Raw genomic sequence first — 20,453 nt, 5'->3', positions numbered from 1 at the left:
GCCAGCTGGTGACAGGACAATAGCGCTGCAGACCAATACCTACTATTACTTAAGTAATAATAGTAGGTATTGTGCAGACACACGAAGTCTGCTATCTCTTCATAGTGAATGATTTAATAGAATCAACAGTTGCCAACAGTTTTCAATAATTGAATGATCTTATTTTCACCAATTTTGAGAATATTTCAAAAAAGCAAAAAAAAAACGCTGGAAAACGCTAATTTTGGTCGTATCTTTGACGTTATTGCAAATTCCTTCTAACACAACATTATTACACCCTAGCTGAGCTTCTGTGCTAAATTTGAACATTTTTTGTTCGTTTGTTCTCGATAAAGCTCAGAAAACGCTTAAAAAAACGCAGATTTTGGGTGTATCTTTAGAAATTTTTCCAAATCCGTTCTTAGTGCGCCTCTAAAGGGCCAACTGAACATACCTACCAAATTTGAACGTTTTTGGTCCGGTAGATTTTTAGTTCTGCGAGTGAGTGAGTGCCATTTCACTTTTATTATAATAAATAGATAGCTTATAAAGATTTACTGTATTATAAAACAAACATTTTTTTGTATTTATTTATTTCATTTACACATGCACAAAATCAAAACAATGATTGGGAGAGAGATAACAGAATTGATCCAAAACTATTTCTCCCCCGAATTTCGATAGTTAATGAGCAGATTTGAATAAGGTTATATGAAAGCACTTCTTATAATATTTCACAAAAATTTACCGTCCAAATATATAAACAATGGAAATTTGGAATTTGGGTTAATTATTGTGGGTGCTGCCCGCAATAAGCTAGACTTTTTTTGCCTGTGCGTTGGTGATGGAAATAAGTGCTTAGGTAAATAATTTAATGAGATGATCAAACGTCCATGCCTCCGGCGGGACTCGAACCCACGAATCAGGCGATACTAGCAGACTGCAGTTTGTAACATTTCAGACAACCAGACCTACCTGGCAAAGTTGGATAAATAAATAAATAAATAAAGGCCTTTATTGAACATTTCAAAGAAATCATTACATAATATTATTGTATATTTAATTGTCGGCATATCTCCATGGCAAAGTGCCGTCAGGAGGAGTTATTGGAATTGACATACATGCAATAAATTAACTTTTCCTTTTCAATTACAATATTAATGTTTTTCTTGTTTTTTTTTCAAAAGTTGTATTCCTGCACAAGAGAGTATCTGTACTGCCACGCTTCTTTGCAGTACCGGCCTACAGCTTCCCAGTCATGCCCGTTTAGTCTTGACCTCAGCTCCTGAGTTGTGAGGATACTGTTGTTCAGTTGTCTTCTCCGGATTTCAGAAAGGATGGAACATCTTGCAATGAAGTGTGGTACGTCTTCTTCTTCTTTCATGTTGCATAATGAACAAATCTTCACTGCCTGGCTAAACGAGTATTTGTTCAGTCGGATGAGCTCAGTTCTAGCCTTCAGGAACCACTTCACCAGTGTGAAGTCGCCCTGATGATGAATGTAATCCGTGAAGTTTGCCAATTCAGGGTAGATTGAACATCTCTGGCTGCGCATCCTTCTCCTTCCAAAGCTCTCGCTGAGCCCCTCCTTGACCCTGTTCACCACCGCCAGCACGTTGCACGATGGAATGCTAGAAGCAGGGATGCCGAAGACAGTTTGTAGCTCCAGCCAGTCGTTATATATGAAGATCTTCTTCTCTATCACCTTCTTCATTAGTATGCAGGGGTATCTGTGATCGGGTAGGCTCAGACATCGGTGTACGTACTTGAGATGCAGCTTCAAAGTGTGGACTAGCAGTGGGCTAACTCCAGTTTCAAGGAATAAACAATAGTCAGGGGCCCACAATGGCAGGTTGAAGACTTTTTTCAGGAAGAGCCGTTGCACTTTTTCCACCACATCAACCATCCTTCCTCCCCACACTTGTGCTCCATAGCATATAATGGATCTTGATACAGCTTCAAAAACATCAAGTTTCTGCTTGAATTGTATATTATTCTGTGCTAGGAGCCCGTTAAACACGTTCAAAGAAATTTTTGCAGCAGAGGCTTTCTCCTTAAAGTGCTGACTCAATGAGAGTTGAGATGACAAATTCACTCCTAAGTACTTATAGCTTCCAACAACTTTGATTGGCTCATTATTATATCTCCAAGCATCATGCCTACTAATCCTACCACCTCTTCTAAATATCATGATTTCGGACTTCTGAAGATTCACTTGAAGATTCCACCTCTCACAATATGTTTCCAGATTGGCTATCATCCTTCTCATTGATACTCTATCTGGGGCCAGAAGAACAATATCATCAGCGTAAGCTAATAGTTTAATGCAAATGCCACCCACACTGATCCCTCCATCTAAATACTCCTCCAGATCATTAATAAACAATGAGAATAGTAGGGGGCTCAATAAACAGCCCTGTTTCACACCTGCACCTGTCTCAAACTTTCCTGAGAGGCCCTCTTGTCCCCATACTCTTGACGTTGATCCTTCATACAGCTTCTTCAGTGTATTCAACATTTTTTGTGACACTCCAATTTCAGTGAGTTTGTAAAACAGAGCATGTCTATCAATTTTGTCAAAAGCAGCAGAATAATCGACAAAGAACGCATATACTTTTTTCCCTTTCTCTGCCAGCTTGATATTCACAATGCTCATAACATTGAATATGTTATCAATGGTTGAGTACGATTTTCGAAAGCCAGCCTGAAACTCTCTCAAAATATTGTAGGAAGACGCCCATTTCTCCAACTTATCCAGCAATATTCCTGCAAATAGTTTTGCTACTGTATTACCAAACGAAATGCCTCTATAATTTGCGGTCTCATTGCTGTTTCCTTTTTTGAAGATTGGGTATATGATGGATTCCTTGAAGTTCTCTGGGATGTCAGAAGAATTGAAAAGCTCATTAAATATCTTCACCAATTTTTCCAAAAAGACAGCCATACTTGAAGAACTCATAGGTTATTCGGTCCTCACCCGGTGCTTTATTCTCTTTGACTCTTTTAAGTACATTGGTGAGATCTTGAAGGGAAATCGGCGCATCCAAAATTTCATCCCCAAAGCATGGTGCTGCATATAATACTTTGTCTGCCGTGATTAAAGGATTAAGCAACCGGCTGAAGTGTGCCACCCAGTCTTCCAATGCAATATTGACTCCCACAATAAAATTCTTCCTTCTAAAACAACGTACAAGCTTCCAGAATTGACCAGAATCTTTTACTCCCTTGAATTTTTCTGTCAATTGGCACCAAAAATCTTTCCTCTTCCTCACGCATAATTGTTTGAAAGCTCTATTCGTCTCAAGATACTCCGCTCTGATTGTTTCCGAGTTTGTTCTCCTGAATACCTTCACTAGCACGACCGCGACTTGCTGTCCTTATCGCAGTAGTCCACATTAACTCATAATCGCTGAACATCATCTTAAATCTCAAAAAAGGTCTTCATTCTCGATAAATGTTTCAAATAGTAAAAAAAAATCATAGGTCTTAATGAATCGTATAAATTCAATATTATTCAATTTGTTCATGATTCCAGCTACATTATATGCCACAATACTCAGGGTTGAATCACTATTATTACTAATTACTCTAGGCCTTGTTTTGTGTGTATTTGGATTGCAGTTGTTAATTATAATCGCCGGCGTTATCGGCTGAGGGACGAAAAAACTGTGTTATTCCACACTTTTGGCTTGATTGCGATGAATTAACTTTCCGTGACTGCCTCTGTAGTGCATCTCCCTTCCTCTTTCTCTGGTTCGGCAACGATGGGTCGCCTATATTATCAGATTTCTCACTATCAGATTGCATATATTCACGTTTAACGTCCTCGTAGCTTACAATCTTCCCATCGATCTCCAAAGCATTCACTCTTACTTTAACATTGTGCTTATCTTTTAGTAGCTTTCGTGCCTCATTTAGTTCTCTGCGTTTCTCTCTCGTTTCCTTATCCAGGTCCCGAGCGACGAAAATTTTGGAATTCTTGAGCCTGCCGCAGTTGTCCAGAATACTGTATTTTTTAACTCCAGAGACCAACGACAACATAATAGGACGAACTTTAGAATTAGTTTTCACGCCTAGCCTTTTAACAAAGTTTATATCATCTATTCTGAGTTCCACCTTTATTATTTCATTACATAAATCCCTGATTTTTTCCAAGGCCTGTTCTCGCGTCTCGTTTTCAGACTCTTTAACTCCGTAGAATATTAGATTATTTTCTCTTTTAATACTCTCAATGGCAGTGTTATGCTTTCTTAGTTCTCGTTTGAGCTCCTCGTTTTCTCTGCCCAGCTCTTTAATTCTCCTATTTTGCTCGGCTATGATTGATGAGAGATTGAGCGCACTTATCTCTTGCTTGATAATTTTCTCTGTACTGGCATTGATATCTTCTTTAAATTTCTCAAACATAGCTGTCAAGGTATCCATATCAGCTACAGCCATTTTAACTGAAATGGTATTGTGAGGATTTTAGCTAAGCAATATTGTACTGCAATCCAGCGAAAGATTTCTTTCATCAAATCCCAGTCTCATTTATCAAGAACTGTGTTTTTGTTTAGTTGAAAATGGATTTACTTTGCGATAGTTTGTTAAACAGATAGAACGAGATGTAAAGTTGAAAGAATTGTCGAAAAGCGTTCATAAGCAGCTATATTGAGAATTACTGATAAGAATGGAAATACGAAGCAAGAGAGAGCCGACAAAGTTGACGAAAAAGAATCAACAGACTGGCACTACTGCGGGCTACGAAACTCGAGAGAAACAGTACATGAATTCAAGGAGATAAGAAGACCAGCGATAAGCCGGCCGGCGAATAAAATAAAACAGTTCAGAAATTTAACCTTAAATAATTTTAAACTCGCATTTTATACTCCTATTTACCACTTTTAAAAAAATCCAGTCTATTCATCCGACAGACGAGCTCCAGCTTTACATGACGCACCATTCAAATTCACGAAAACACTCAGAAAAACCACTAAAAATCAAAAGAAACACAGAGCGTAACAAGACTTGACCAAACCCGGCAGAATGCTCTGCCTAACTCGATAAATAATAATATATGTTAATAAAACAATATAAAACTTGTAGTACCCTTTTGTTAAAACAATGTATTGTTTATTAATTTGAATAGAGTAGCCAATATGAGTGAAGTGATTTTATAATAATACTAGCTTACCCGTCGAAATTCGTACCGCCAAAAAGTCAATGTATCTCATGTCACACTTGGCTTTATTTGGTGAATCATGAAATTTATCTGACAATCAATATTTTCATTTACATTTCAATACGGACTTCCTATGTGCTTAGTCATGCAGCATTTATTATTCCGTCATTCCAACATATTCTCAATCAATTGGTAGTAATATCTATCAGTAGAGTGTTGAATTAAAAAATAAATACCGTTAGGTTAGATCAGTGTTTCAAAGATGAATTTAATGTTTTCATAGTTGTTGATTGTCAATAGATGGTCCAGGAAATATGCGATGTACGACGAATTACACAGAATTCCATATTCTTTCCATCTTCAATTTTAGGATGAATACCGTACAAGCTAAGCTAAATTCAAAGAAAAATTCAATTTAGTCTGTCATTCTTCAGTAATTAATGATTGCAATATGAACAACTCTCTTTCATGAGTTTCTCAATGATAGGGGAGTGATAATAATTATTTGTGTAGGTCTTCTAAGGAACGATTATCTACAGCTGGTACCAATCAACTACGGTACACTAACGTCAACTCCAAACCACCGTTTTTTACTTTCCTTGCCCTATTACTATAGGTAAGGAAAGTATTGCTTTCCAAAAAAAATTAAGGTACCCTTATTTCAAGTTTTCTATACGTTTCAAGGTCCCCTGAGTCCAAAAACATGGTTTTTGGGTATTGGTCTGTGTGTGTGTATGTGTGTGTGTGTATGTGTGTGTGTGTGTGTGTGTGTGTATGTGTGTGTGTGTATGTCTGTGAACACGATATCTCCATTCCTAATTAACCGATTGACTTGAAATTTTAAACTTAAGGTCCTTATACGACGAGGATCCGACAACAAGAAATTCAATAAAATTCAATTCAAAATGGCGGAAAAAATGGCGGATAATTACTAAAAAACCATGTTTTTCACGGTTTTCTCGAAAACGGCTCTAACGATTTTCTTCAAATTTATACCATGGATAGCTATTTATAAGCCCTATCAACTTACATGAGTATCATTTCTGGGAAAATTGCAGGAGCTCCGTAATATTTTTGAGAAAAATGGCGGATAATCACTAAAAAAACATGTTTTTCACAGTTTTCTCGAAAACGGCTCTAACGATTTTCTTCAAATTCATACCATGGATAGCTATTTATAAGCCCTATCAATTGACATTAGTCTTATTTCTGGGAAAATTGCAGGAGCTCCGTTATATATTTGAGAAAAATGGCGGATTATCACTAAAAAACCATGTGTTCCACGGTTTTCTCGAAAACGGCTCTAACGATTTTCTTCAAATTTATACCATGGATAGCTATTTATAAGCCCTATCAACTGACATGAGTCTCATTTCTGGGAAACTAATGGGGGGTCCACCCCATCCTTGAGAAATGGACTTAGTAACCTCCTTCTCGTGCATGAGGTAGGTAGGTAGCGCAGTTCATAAAAAGAACACATAGTCGAGATATTTCATCTGTAGAACAGCTGTTTTGACGACTTTAAAAAAATTACGACTAAAAAAATAATCGAATTTCACAATTTACACTAAGGAAGTACTCTGAAAACAATAATTATATATACACATATACAAAAGTTTGATCGTAGTTTCAAATATGAGCAAGGAAAGTTGTGTGAGTGTACCACACCAGATTTTTAATACTAGTACACAATATATTGATCACAGGGTGACGTGTTTATTATACAGCTGGTAACTTTAGATGCTAATAAATTATAAGTAGCCACTCGGCCGAAAATGTCAAAACATAGGTCTGTAAAATGGATTGATAAATAATTTATTATTATTAGACCCCCTATAAAAATTTCTGGTCAGAAACCATCCCCAATATTCACACAACATATTCCTAAAGTTTCATGCCGTTTTGTGAAGTAGTTTTCGAGTCTATAGGGAACAAACACACAAACTAACAAACACACAAACAAACATTCATTTTATATAGATGTATATAATCATTTGAAAAGTCGGAAGAATAATAAGAACAAGTGGAAAAACGTTTAGAGGGACTAGAGGGAGCCTCTGCATATATGTGAACAGTTCTGATTGATCTAATAGAATTTTTTTTAATATTATTGAATGTAAGAAGACTTATTATTCAAATAAATTAAAAGAGTTGGAGTGGTTGAAAATAGGAAGCTAATTCAACAATATTTTAATAAACTACTTACTGCCTAATGAATTAGCTAACTAACTTATAACTAATTCGAAAAAAATATCAAAATAATCAACTGAGTATTTAACAACATTTGAAATGACAATACATTAGTGTGTGACCTTAACATTCATCTCTCTACGATTGCAGTACACAGAAACGCGACAGTAGGTAGTGCAATCTACACTGAACTCTATACACTATACTACACTCTCTACTCTCTACTCTCTCTAGAGTTCACTGGCAATCTAAAACATTTTTTAGGTTATAATCGCCCGTTTTCGAAGGCTGACCGACCAAACTTGGCCGGTCAGTTTGAACTGGAGTTTTCGAAGTCACGTGACCCTAAACGGGTGTGGTGAAATTCGATTCTGTCGGTTACGGCCAAACAGCAGTTTTCATTTCGTTAAACTGTTGGTTTGGTGTTTGGTGAAATCGGGCCTGAAATGCATTCATCGCTGAAAAATTGATTGGGCACTGCTACTTCAATCCTGGGAATATTATATTACTAGCCGTCAGGCTCGCTTCGCTCGCCATATCCGTTTAGCCAGACGTTTAGTCTGGACCCCCGACTAGATTGTTCTAACATATGATAAAAATGCTCAAATGAAAAATGCAGGCGAGCGAAGCGAGCCTGCTGATCTCATTCTTGGACGATCCAGTCGGGGGTCCAGGGGGCGGAGCCCCCTGGCTAGACGGATATGGCGAGCGAAGCGAGCCTGACGGCTAGTAGAGATGTATAATTATAATCATTTGAAAAGTCGGAAGAATAATAAGAACAAGTGGAAAAGGATAAAATCGATTTAAGTTTTTTATTCAGCTCTACATATTAGGTTAACATTATTATTAGTGAATAATTGTGAGATAATATTATAGTGGAATAAGGATGATGATAATAGTAGCCTACCTATTATTATAATGGTGAGACATTATCATGTGAAATAATTATATAGTGAAATACAATGTGACTTGGTGATTCAAATTTGTGTATTATAAGTAAATTATGCGACATTTTGGAAGCTTAATCCTCCTCCTCCTTAAGCATTTTCTCCACTTCTATATTCTCTATTTCCCCACCCTTATCCATATCTTTCAAACCTTCCAGCAGTAGCTTCATCTCTTTCTCCAGTTCTTCTAACAAATGCTCTTCATCTATCCATTCATGTCTCTCATCCTCCTCTCCATCATCCTTCCTCCCCTCTTCACACCCTCCTTTATCCCCGCAATGATGGTACTTAGCGACATAACCTCTGCCGGAATTACTGCCAAATTTCATTCCATTGGGCTCTGGTTTATGATCAGGCGGAAGACTCAGATGAAGGAAGTTTTGTTCGATTTTTCCTATAAACATGAGGAAAAGATTCTGTGGGGCTGAATTTTTTGGTTTGGAAGCCTCCAATTCTAGCGCACGCTTATAGGACTCCAGGTCTTCTTTGCAGTTTGAAAGTTCTGTCTGTTAACACAAAAAAATTGAAGGAAACTATAATAATAGTTGGATTAGAATAGAATCTGTCTGTAAAAACAAACGAATAAATAGAATAAAACAATTACCGTATTATTACAGTAGCTGGCTTAGAATATAATCTTGCAGTTTGGTAGTTCTTTCTGAAAATACAATAAATAAAATAGAACAATAAAAGTAGCTGGAATAGAATATAATCTTGCAGTTTGGTATTTCTGTCTTTAAATACAAATAAAAAAAACAATAATGTAGCTGGATTGGAATAGAATTTGGTGCAGTTTTGAAGTTCTGTCTGTAGAAACAAATAAATAAAATAAAACAATATAAGTAGCTGGATTAGAATATAATCTTGCAGTTTGATTGTTCTGTCTGTAAAAACAAATGAATAAATAAAATAAAACAATTAAAGTAGCTGGATTAGAATATAATCTCGCAGTTTGATTGTTCTGTCTGTAAATACAAATAAATAAATAAAATAAAAAAATATAGGCCTAAGTAGCTGGATTCGAATAGAATCTTGCAGTTTGATAGTTCTGTCTGAAAATACAAATAAATAAATAGAATAATACAATAAAAGTAGATGAATTCCAATATAATCTTGCAGTTTGATAGTTCTGTCTTCAAATACAAATAAATAAATAGAATAATACAATAAAAGTAGCTGGAATCTAATATAATCTTGCAGTTTGATAGTTCTGAATGTAAATACAAATAAAATGAAACAATAAAAGTAGCTGGATTAGAATATAATCTTGCAGTTTGATTGTTCTGTCTGTAAATACAAATAAATAAATAAAATAAACAATAATTATAAGTAGCTGGATTCGAATAGAATCATGCAGTTTGATAGTTCTGAATGTAAATACAAATAAATAAATAAAATGAAACAATAAACGTGGCTGGATATTGGAATAGAATCTGGCTCAGTTTGAAATTTCTGTCTGTAAATACAAATGAATAAATAGAATAAAGCAATAATTTAGCTGGATTAGAATAGAATCTTGCAGTTGCTTAGTTCTATATATAAAAACAAACAGAAGCCACCGGATTAGAATCTAAATTAGAATTTCGCAGTTTGAACTAAAAAATCATAAGTATATTTAAAGAGAGGAAATGCTTCAATCAATCAATAAAACTATTTGATGATGGTGATTGAATGTGTGTGCGCGCGGGTGTGTGTGTGAGTGTATGTAGTCTTTTTTCTCCTCTTATATCCCGATTAAACCTCAACTCCTGTTCACGGACAAGGGCTTCATGAAGCACTTTGTGAGCAGTAATTGTTCACATTATTATTTTTTATCATACATGATGGTATATTCTCTCAATAATAGAAAAGTAAGCAAGTGCAGTTATTAATTATTGTTGCAGTGTTGTTCAAAAGCAATTGATTATTCAAGTTTTATTGTAGATTAATAATTACTGTAGTGAATTCTGGCTCATCATGAGATCTAATTTGGACATGAGATCTAACAACTGTTAGTTCATTTTTGTTGAATAGTATTACACAGTAATATTACAATGTAATACATTTTTCTGGAATATTTTGATTTTGTATTTTGCTGTTTTCCAATGTAGCCTTTAATTATTTGATGTGTATACTCCGATGTGAACAATAAAATTTGATTTGAATTGAAACAATAAACAATCAGAAGTCAGGAATAAGATAGGAAACACTGAAAATATCCATATAATTTTTGCAATAAAATAAGATAACATTGAGGCAATATTCTATTTTATTTATTCTATGTGCAACCAGAAGAGCCTTTTGGATTCAGAACTAGGCTACTACTATAAATAATACTATAGAGAGGTCCACGTTATAATGGCAGTGTTTGATTAGAAATGGTATTGCTATCCTTGTTTTTCATCCAACAAAGCCCATAGCTCTATCTCTATCTCCCTTTGCTCTGTTGCCAGATCGTCTTTTACCAATGTAGAATTGATAATTAATTACCGTAACAAAATATATCATTTTTATTTATGAAAATTCATTATGAAATTATTGAAAAATATAATTTTCTTGCCTTATAAAATATAATGGATTATTTTAAATAAGAATGAACCGTTAATATTACATCAATAAACATGTATCATCTATCATATATAGAAGGCATTGACAAGACAGTGAGGATCGGCAACGTTGTTTTCATATCTTTCTCCACTGCCATTATAACGTGGACCTCACTATAGTAATACTATGGTGTGACATGGCTGGCTAGGATCTGGTGTCAGAATTTTCAGGTTGAACCAGATTAATATTTCAGGGTCTCTCACATGACCTGACGACAGTTTTCAGGCATCAGGGACCGACGATTTAAGGTGTCCGCAACAAGATAATTGAACTTATAATTTCAAAGATAGATATAGCCTATATTTAATTCATTCAACACAGTTCGCTTACTATAACACAAGCACACAGCAGTTGAACGTCGTCAAATGAATACAAATATAAATACAGCCTACTAAAATCGACTAATTCCCTCAAGTAAACATAACCTATAGAAATAGAAAGAAAAATAAAAATCTCAGTACCCTTTATGGATTATTAATCACAACATGTTTCAACATTGATGCCATTTTCAAGTGATATGAAGTAAATAAATAAATACTGCTGGAAGATTCTTATTTTGATCATATGTTAGTGTATTCATATGATTTTATGAACTAAAACTATAAATAAATATTGTGGATCTAAATTCGCATGATTCTATCAAAAATGGGGTTACTTTTACTTCATATCACTTGAAAATGGCATTAATGTCCGAAACATGTTGTGATTAAATAATTCATAAAGGGTATTAAGATTTTTATTTTTATTTCTATTTCTATAAAAAGTTGCCCTAAACAGAAAAGAGATAAACATAACCTATTTTTGGACAATTTCTATCTAAATTTGGGAAAGGAACAGTTTTGGGCTTTAAGCCTGTTGTTCCTTTCCCAACCATTCATAGTTGAGAATTATATTGTATCTATCAATGTATAAATAAATGAATGAAACATGGATCTCGATATTAAGTATCCTCCTAATACTCCAGCACGTTAGTAGGCTTTGTCAGTCAGACATTTTAGAAGGTCGACTTTAAATTTCAATAGGTGATCATTTGAATATACCTGAACTGTAATGTTCTAGGGTTCTAGTTTGAACTGAATAGACTTGAAATATTATTTGAATAGATGAATGTACTGTACGGTAGGCTACTGTTATCATTTTAACTGAATAAATTTCCAATGAATATATGTAATAGATAGACTATTTGCGTATACCTTGTTGGTAGCAGGCTATACACAGCCAATCAATGATCAATCAATCAAAATAGTCTTCAAATCTACATTTCAAACTAATTTTCTGTGATGTCTAGTTTTTTTTTCTATTTATTAAATCTGATAACTAATGAATTCTTTGGTTTTTGAATAGCTAGAAGAAGGGCCGAAGTACATTCAAGAGAGAAAAATGAATCCAATACCTTTTACTTTTTGTGTAGTTGAGAAGTTGATATTGTGGTAATTATTCATATTGAATGAAAAAGACTAAGAAATTGTCAAAAAAACCACAGATTTATTGATACTTAGAAAGACCGGTTTCGGTTATTACACCATTGTCAATCTCTGATAAACCAGTCTGACCAGATAAACCTGATAAACCAGAGATTGACAATGATGTAATAACCGAAACCGGTCTTTCTAAGTATCAATAAATCTGTGGTTTTTTGACAATATCTTAGTCTTTTTCATTCAACAAGAATCCAATTTTTTTTCTAATTGAAATCCAACATCGTCGGGGTTTGTGCTTTGTTTCTCATTTCGAGTTTTCCCTGTCCTCCTCTCAATATCTTAGGATACGTCAACATCCTTTTCCAATATAAATTAATGAATTTATATGTAATTTAATAATAAAATTTCATTCTCGTCAGGCTGACTGATGGGGGCTCATCCTTGCTCACAGACCTTAGGTCCATGCAGGGATTAATTCCTTTAAGTACGGCCTGTCAGCTTGCACTATTAGAAGAATAATAAACATTAATGGTAGAATAGAAAGTTTTTATGTTATTATGCTTTGTAAGTAACATTATTGTATTTTAAACATTTTTCTGATAGTGTGGGTGACAGAATTTATTTATATTTGTTGTATTGTTTTTTGGATGAGGAATAAAAGAATTTGAATTTATTTGAATTTGGAATATCGTTTATTCTATTTTGTTATTGATGAGCGAGGGTAGTGACGAAGTAGGTACCACGAATATGAAAATTGAGTTCATCAATGACTTTGTTGCATAAGCTTATTGTGGAGAAAATAATATTATCAAAATAAAAAAATATCTTTTATAAAGTCCGTAAAATATTAGACATTAAATTACTTAGGGTCCTTTACTTTGCCTATGTTCAATCGGTGCTGCAATATGGGTTAGTGGTATGGGGAGGAGCGTATGATGTTTTCATGAATAAAATTTTTACATTTCAAAAAATGATAATAAAAGCAATTCTTAATAAGCCAAGGGCTTTTTCTAGTAGTGAAACATTTGCCGAATTTAAAGTGATGACAGTACGTCAAATTTATATAAAGAAACTTCTCTATTATGCATGGATGAGGAAGGATGAATTTACAGTGAATAATAACGTTCCTATGTATAACCTGAGAGTTACATCTCATAACATTTATAATATCAACTATTCAGATTTGACAATAGTGCGAAGACAATTGGGGTATCTTAGCTCAAAAATAATAAATATCATGCCAAATGCATTGTCAGAATATCTTTCTAATAGGGGTAGACAGAGGATGGAACAGATAAATAAGTGGGTGATACAGAAATTTTTCTTCGACATCAGTGAAATATTATAATTATTAGTAATTTATTGTTAACTTCGATTTTTGTAGCTTTGATTATTAGTAAATAAATTTTTATATTGTCTAAACAGCTGATACTCTCACTCAGCGGTCAGGGTTTTGCCCTTGCTGGGTGGTGCCATGTAATTTTAATTTATTTGTAAAATAGCATAATATTATAATCTAGAATATTCCTTTTGTAAGTTTTTTATTTTGTATTTGTTTTTATGGGCAATAAAGATGTTTAAAAAAAAAGTATTCGCAATTCAAACAATTGAGGGTCCTGCCAAACCCAAAGGTTTTTCGGTGGTTGCCCAGTTACAAAGGTTAAATAAACTTAAAATAAATATGCCAATTCAAAAGTATAAGATAAGAGAAAACAAATACAAAGTTCGAAAATAAAATAAGAAATATACATTTATCAGATTTTGCTAGAGAATAAATAAAAAAGGGAAAATAACTAAAATTTATTAGAAAGGAATGAAATATAAAAGGAAAAGGGAAAAATTGTTTCACACTACTGTAGTAATGATACATTTTTATCGCTTAGCCAGGCAGCAGTGACAATAAAAGGAAAATTTAAAATTTCAGCCAGCAAAAATTGAAAAATTCTAATAATGTACCTAAGCATTTGCTGTCATTTTTCAACTTGACGTTTCTTAAATTTTATGTACTTTTGTAATATTTTTAGTTTTATAATATTATTGATTGTGCTGTTATTATTGAGATACAACATTACGTCCTTCTTGAGGTGCGTTCCGTACAGATTTACGCGCCGCGAACATGAGCAATTCACTTTTAATCAACTGATGTCAAGCTTTTTATATCTGTATCTTACCGTTCCTGTAAAAATACAGATATAATCAGCTGATTAAAAGTGAATTGCTCATGTTCGCGGCGCGTATATCTGTACGCACCTTTAGACTAGTCACGAATATTTGGAATATTTTGGAAACATGTCCCATGAGTTTCATGATTTTCAATACAGAGGATAGCTTGGAAAATGAAGCAGACCTACACGTTTTATTTGGGATTTTTAAAAGAATTTATAATAGAAACCATGATTTTTTCAAAGAATGTAGCGCTATATTTACTTGTGAAGAGTGAATGAAAATGGAAGAGTAGAGTACAATATAGATAAATGTGGAATGTTATCTGAGGATAAAAAATGAGAGTAAATTAAATTTTCACCAAAATCAAAAGCTGTTTGGAATAATAATTTGGAATAACAGTTCTTTTAATGCTTTGAACAGTCATAAGGCAAACCAGCCAAGGCTAGGCACACATCAGTTAGTCAAGACAAGACAAGACACGTTTAGTCACAATACTTCACATAGTTGCTTATGAAGACATGTCTAATTGCAATGACTAATCGGTGTGTGTTGCTTCATAAGCAACTATGTGAAGTATTGTGACTAATCGTGACTAGTCTTGTCTTGAATAAGGGTAGGCACACACCAGTTAGTCAAGACAAGACACGTTTAGTCACAAGATTTCACATAGTTGCTTATGAAGACATGAATGTCTAATTGCAATGACTAATCGGTGTGTGTTGCTTCAAAAGGAACTATGTGAAATATTGTGACTAATCGTGACAAGTCTTGTCTTGACTAACCGGTGTGTGTCTACTACCCTAAGACACTGTCAATTAGGGTGTATCACTCACTCAGCTCCACCGATACAATACGATGGAATAAGTTGAAATAATAATTATTTCATTTATTAATACCGTACAATTTATTATTGTATTACCTGTGTATCAACATCTTTAGTATGAGATTCGTCGTCTCTCCATTCATTTTCCTCAGTGGTAGAATATGTTCCATGGTCCTCGACGCCTTCATCCGAAGTTCGAGCAACTGGAACCGCTTCTGAAATAACATTGATTTTTGTAAGTTGTGATTCAATAGTAGAAACATAAAAAATATCCACTTGCTTCAATAAGATAGTGATAAAAATTATATTCATTGCCTTGGTAAATGTGAAATAATATTACTAGTAGTTCTGTGAACAGTAGACCTCACGCAGTATTCTCATCCACAAGTAGTATCTGATGTCAACTGTTTTAAATGTTAACAAAATCAGTACACGTTTGAATTTGTATTCCATAATTCATTAATATTTATGTTAATTTAAACAATGAATAGAATATATTTCTATTCCAGAATTTATATAATATTCATCCAGTTCCGTGATAATATTTCCATCTAATGAAAATTAATTTTTTCAATCAAAAATATCATAATTTATTCAGCATTATTTAGTTGATTTGATTATTTTTAATCACCTATTAAATTAGTTTTTTCGAATGTGAGAATATTGATACTGATGGACACGCATAATAATACCATGACTGCAAAACAAAATATTGAAACCAAAGACCTTAAAGCTGCGATTAGACCAAATTTATTAACAAAATGTTTATAGCTCAATCCTTATAGATTATTTTATTAGATTGAACATAACTTATCATACACATGATGAACATGATTGTGTGTTTGTCAACTTGCGTTCAATCTAATAGAATCTATAAGGATTAAGTTATTAACATTATTTTGTTAATAACTCTAGTGTAAACCCAGCTTAAAGATGAATACCTCTTCAAGGTCTTTGATTGAAACTATAGACCTTATACAAATACTGTTACCGGTAAGTAAATTCGTATGGCATTTGTTGGTGGGGAGTCCCTTGCGGGAAGGTCCCACCGCCTGAATATATAATTTAAGCCGTCAATGGGCCGACAGTTTAACGTGCCCATCCGATAACACAGGACAAATACAGTTAATAGACTGGCTTCTCCACACATCTGTGTAATCACTTGTCAGCTGATTTATGATGAATAATTTTATTCTATAGTCTGATTTTTACTCTAATATTGGCGTATGAAGGAGGCTCCTTTTTCCTTTTATATTATCCTTGAAATGAAAAATTTCCAAAAACCTTGTATATACTTCGACGCGCAATTTAAAAAGGAACATACCTGTCAAATTTCATGAAAATCTATTACCGCGCTTCGTCGTAAATGCGCAACATATAAACATTTAAACATTAAGAGAAATGCCAAACCGTCAACTTGAATCTTAGACCTCACTTCGTTCGGTCAATTATTTAAAAACATTCTCTCCTATAGTTAGGTCCACGTTATAATGGCAGTATTTGATTAGCAATGGTATTGCTATCCTTGCCTATCATTTAACAAAGCGGATAGCGCTATCTCTTTCTCGCTTTGCTCTGTTGCCAGATCGCCTTTAAGCAATGTAGAATTAATACACAAAATATTTAATCTTGAAATTCATTATGAAAAATATAATTTCTTGCTTAATAAAATATGATTGATTAAACGAGAATAAACAGTTAATATCACATCGATAAACCTGTATCAGTCTATAAAAGGCATTGAAAAGACAGAGGATCGGCAACGTTGTTCTCCTATCTTTCTCCACTGCCATTGTAACGTGGACCTCACTATAGTGATGAACATTATATTCAATGCCTTGGAAAATGTGAAATAATACGATTTTTCTAACCTTCCGGCAGTCGCGTTGTTGTAAAAAGTACAACAGTGTAAGTTTTTTGCTGCACAAAACTATTGAATGGGGTGGTGTCAGTGAATGAGTCACCTATGCATTCCAAAACTTTCCCCCCCATCACTCCACTGAGTTGCAGTATCAACCGAGCAATGGTTCAGTATTTAGGTGCCATTTAGTCGCGACAGTGCATAAGTCGCACTGTGGATAAGATAGGGAAAGATACGGGGACAATAACACCGAACTGATGGCTTTGCTTGATGTACCTTATTGGGCTATGAAATGGTAATCATCCAAATGTTCATAGGCGTAAAATAATCCAAGAAGATGGAAAAAGTAATTATACAATTAATTAAAATGTTTTGACAGTAAACAGAATACATAACACTTTGAAAATTGGATGTTGTACAAAATACAACACGCGACTCCTCGTGTGATTGAGTAGGGCGCGACTACCGGAAGGTTAAATTCTCTCTAGTGATCGCTAAGTTCATTATATAGAAGTAGGAAATCAACAGAATCTATGATCATTCTGCTGTGATTTTCAAGAAATTGCCGCAATTTATTAAAAACTCAGTTGTCAACTTTGGTGTAAACGCGGATCTTTTCAGTATTTTGTGGAAATATTTTAAACTTAGTTGAGAATAATTATGAAATAATAGTGATTATTTTATTAAATAATGCAAGAGTTGTAAAGTAATTCATTTACTTAAAAAATTTGAATCACATTCATGTTCAAATAATATTGTAGAATCAATAGAAATTGAATTTGAGCTCATTAACATAATATAGGCCTACATCAACATTCATTTTATTGTCAGAACACTTCAACAAATGGAAGACATATTCAACAATTCAATAAAAAGTTCCAAAATATAGCAATAAACGTCAATAGTCATCTTCGTAATAATACAAAAAAAAGACAAAGATCGGCAAATTTTATAAAATATGAGAAACATTTTTAAACAAGTATCAAGAAGAGTCAAGAAAATACAAAATCATCATCACGAATCCTCATAACCATTTAGAGAGCAGTCAATTAGAATATTTTTAACACAAACCTTAAAACTATTAATATCACATTCTTTAATAATGAGCAGGAAATAACCTCTTTTCAAATTCAACAAAACTTTTCAACGTTAAATTATGAACTTACCTGAATATATAATAAGAGTCATCAAATATAGTACAGGATACAAACTGCTACAAATAAATCTCATCTTGAATAAAAATCTATCTATTATTCTGTTAAATATGTTATAATAATAAGATCTCTGCCAGTATTTAAACCAAAACCAGCGTTTAAATTATCTTGAAAATGTATGTTAATCACTTTTATGCTGACATTCTTATGGAATATGACAGATGGCTGAGTTTCTTCACATTTTTAATGTCGAATTTTATTAAAATCTTGTTCAAGAATTTCTTTGTTTCTATCTAACTTTTATCGCAGTACCGTTAGCTCACATAAATGTCAGCAATGCTTAATGATTTATGAGGGAAATTTTCAATTAACAATTCTAACAAAATCTGATGCAAGGCTATGCACATCGATAAACCTGTATCAGTCTATAAAAGGCATTGAAAAGACAGAGGATCGGCAACGTTGTTCTCCTATCTTTCTCCACTGCCATTGTAACGTGGACCTCACTATAGTGATGAACATTATATTCAATGCCTTGGAAAATGTGAAATAATACGATTTTTCTAACCTTCCGGCAGTCGCGTTGTTGTAAAAAGTACAACAGTGTAAGTTTTTTGCTGCACAAAACTATTGAATGGGGTGGTGTCAGTGAATGAGTCACCTATGCATTCCAAAACTTTCCCCCATCACTCCACTGAGTTGCAGTATCAACCGAGCAATGGTTCAGTATTTAGGTGCCATTTAGTCGCGACAGTGCATAAGTCGCACTGTGGATAAGATAGGGAAAGATACGGGGACAATAACACCGAACTGATGGCTTTGCTTGATGTACCTTATTGGGCTATGAAATGGTAATCATCCAAATGTTCATAGGCGTAAAATAATCCAAGAAGATGGAAAAAGTAATTATACAATTAATTAAAATGTTTTGACAGTAAACAGAATACATAACACTTTGAAAATTGGATGTTGTACAAAATACAACACGCGACTCCTCGTGTGATTGAGTAGGGCGCGACTACCGGAAGGTTAAATTCTCTCTAGTGATCGCTAAGTTCATTATATAGAAGTAGGAAATCAACAGAATCTATGATCATTCTGCAGTGATTTTCAAGAAATTGCCGCAATTTATTAAAAACTCAGTTGTCAACTTTGGTGTAAACGCGGATCTTTTCAGTATTTTGTGGAAATATTTTAAACTTAGTTGAGAATAATTATGAAATAATAGTGATTATTTTATTAAATAATGCAAGAGTTGTAAAGTAATTCATTTACTTAAAAAATTTGAATCACATTCATGTTCAAATAATATTGTAGAATCAATAGAAATTGAATTTGAGCTCATTAACATAATATAGGCCTACATCAACATTCAAGATTCATTTTATTGTCAGAACACTTCAACAAATGGAAGACATATTCAACAATTCAATAAAAAGTTCCAAAATATAGCAATAAACGTCAATAGTCATCTTCGTAATAATACAAAAAAAAGACAAAGATCGGCAAATTTATAAAATATGAGAAACATTTTTAAACAAGTATCAAGAAGAGTCAAGAAAATACAAAATCATCATCACGAATCCTCATAACCATTTAGAGAGCAGTCAATTAGAATATTTTTAACACAAACCTTAAAACTATTAATATATCACATTCTTTAATAATGAGCAGGAAATAACCTCTTTTCAAATTCAACAAAACTTTTCAACGTTAAATTATGAACTTACCTGAATATATAATAAGAGTCATCAAATATAGTACAGGATACAAACTGCTACAAATAAATCTCATCTTGAATAAAAATCTATCTATTATTCTGCTAAATATGTTATAATAAAGATCTCTGCCAGTATTTAAGCCAAAACCAGCGTTTAAATTATCTTGAAAATGTATGTTAATCACTTTTATGCTGACATTCTTATGGAATATGACAGATGGCTGAGTTTCTTCACATTTTTAATGTCGAATTTTATTAAAATCTTGTTCAAGAATTTCTTTGTTTCTATCTAACTTTTATCGCAGTACCGTTAGCTCACATAAATGTCAGCAATGCTTAATGATTTATGAGGGAAATTTTCAATTAACAATTCTAACAAAATCTGATGCAAGGCTATGGATTTAGCAAATTGGGGTTCAATATATGCATTACAGTACCATGCTGTAAT

General features: G+C 33.5%; 1 protein-coding gene across 2 annotated transcripts; it reads right to left on the bottom strand.

The window, feature by feature from the left end:
* Window positions 1–8,114: 8,114 nt before the first annotated feature.
* Window positions 8,115–20,207, bottom strand: LOC111044775. Of its 2 annotated transcripts, none has more exons than XM_022329996.2 (3): window positions 20,016–20,207; window positions 15,367–15,485; window positions 8,115–8,780 (listed from the first exon to the last, which is right to left on the bottom strand). In XM_022329996.2, exons 1-3 carry the CDS (start codon window positions 20,077–20,079, stop codon window positions 8,349–8,351), a joined length of 615 nt encoding a protein of 204 aa, XP_022185688.2. In that variant the 5' UTR covers window positions 20,080–20,207; the 3' UTR covers window positions 8,115–8,348. The 2 variants fall into 2 exon arrangements, with proteins under 2 accessions (XP_022185688.2, XP_039290956.1); XM_039435022.1 differs by lacking the exon at window positions 20,016–20,207 and adding an exon at window positions 18,298–18,687.
* Between the last annotated feature and the right edge of the window lie 246 nt (window positions 20,208–20,453).

The sequence above is a fragment of the Nilaparvata lugens genome, chromosome 8 (genome assembly GCF_014356525.2).
Source record: "Nilaparvata lugens isolate BPH chromosome 8, ASM1435652v1, whole genome shotgun sequence".
Classification (NCBI taxonomy): Eukaryota; Metazoa; Arthropoda; class Insecta; order Hemiptera; family Delphacidae; genus Nilaparvata; species Nilaparvata lugens.
The sequence above is the reverse complement of the archived record's forward strand: the minus strand, read 5'-3'. Positions and strand labels throughout refer to the sequence as shown.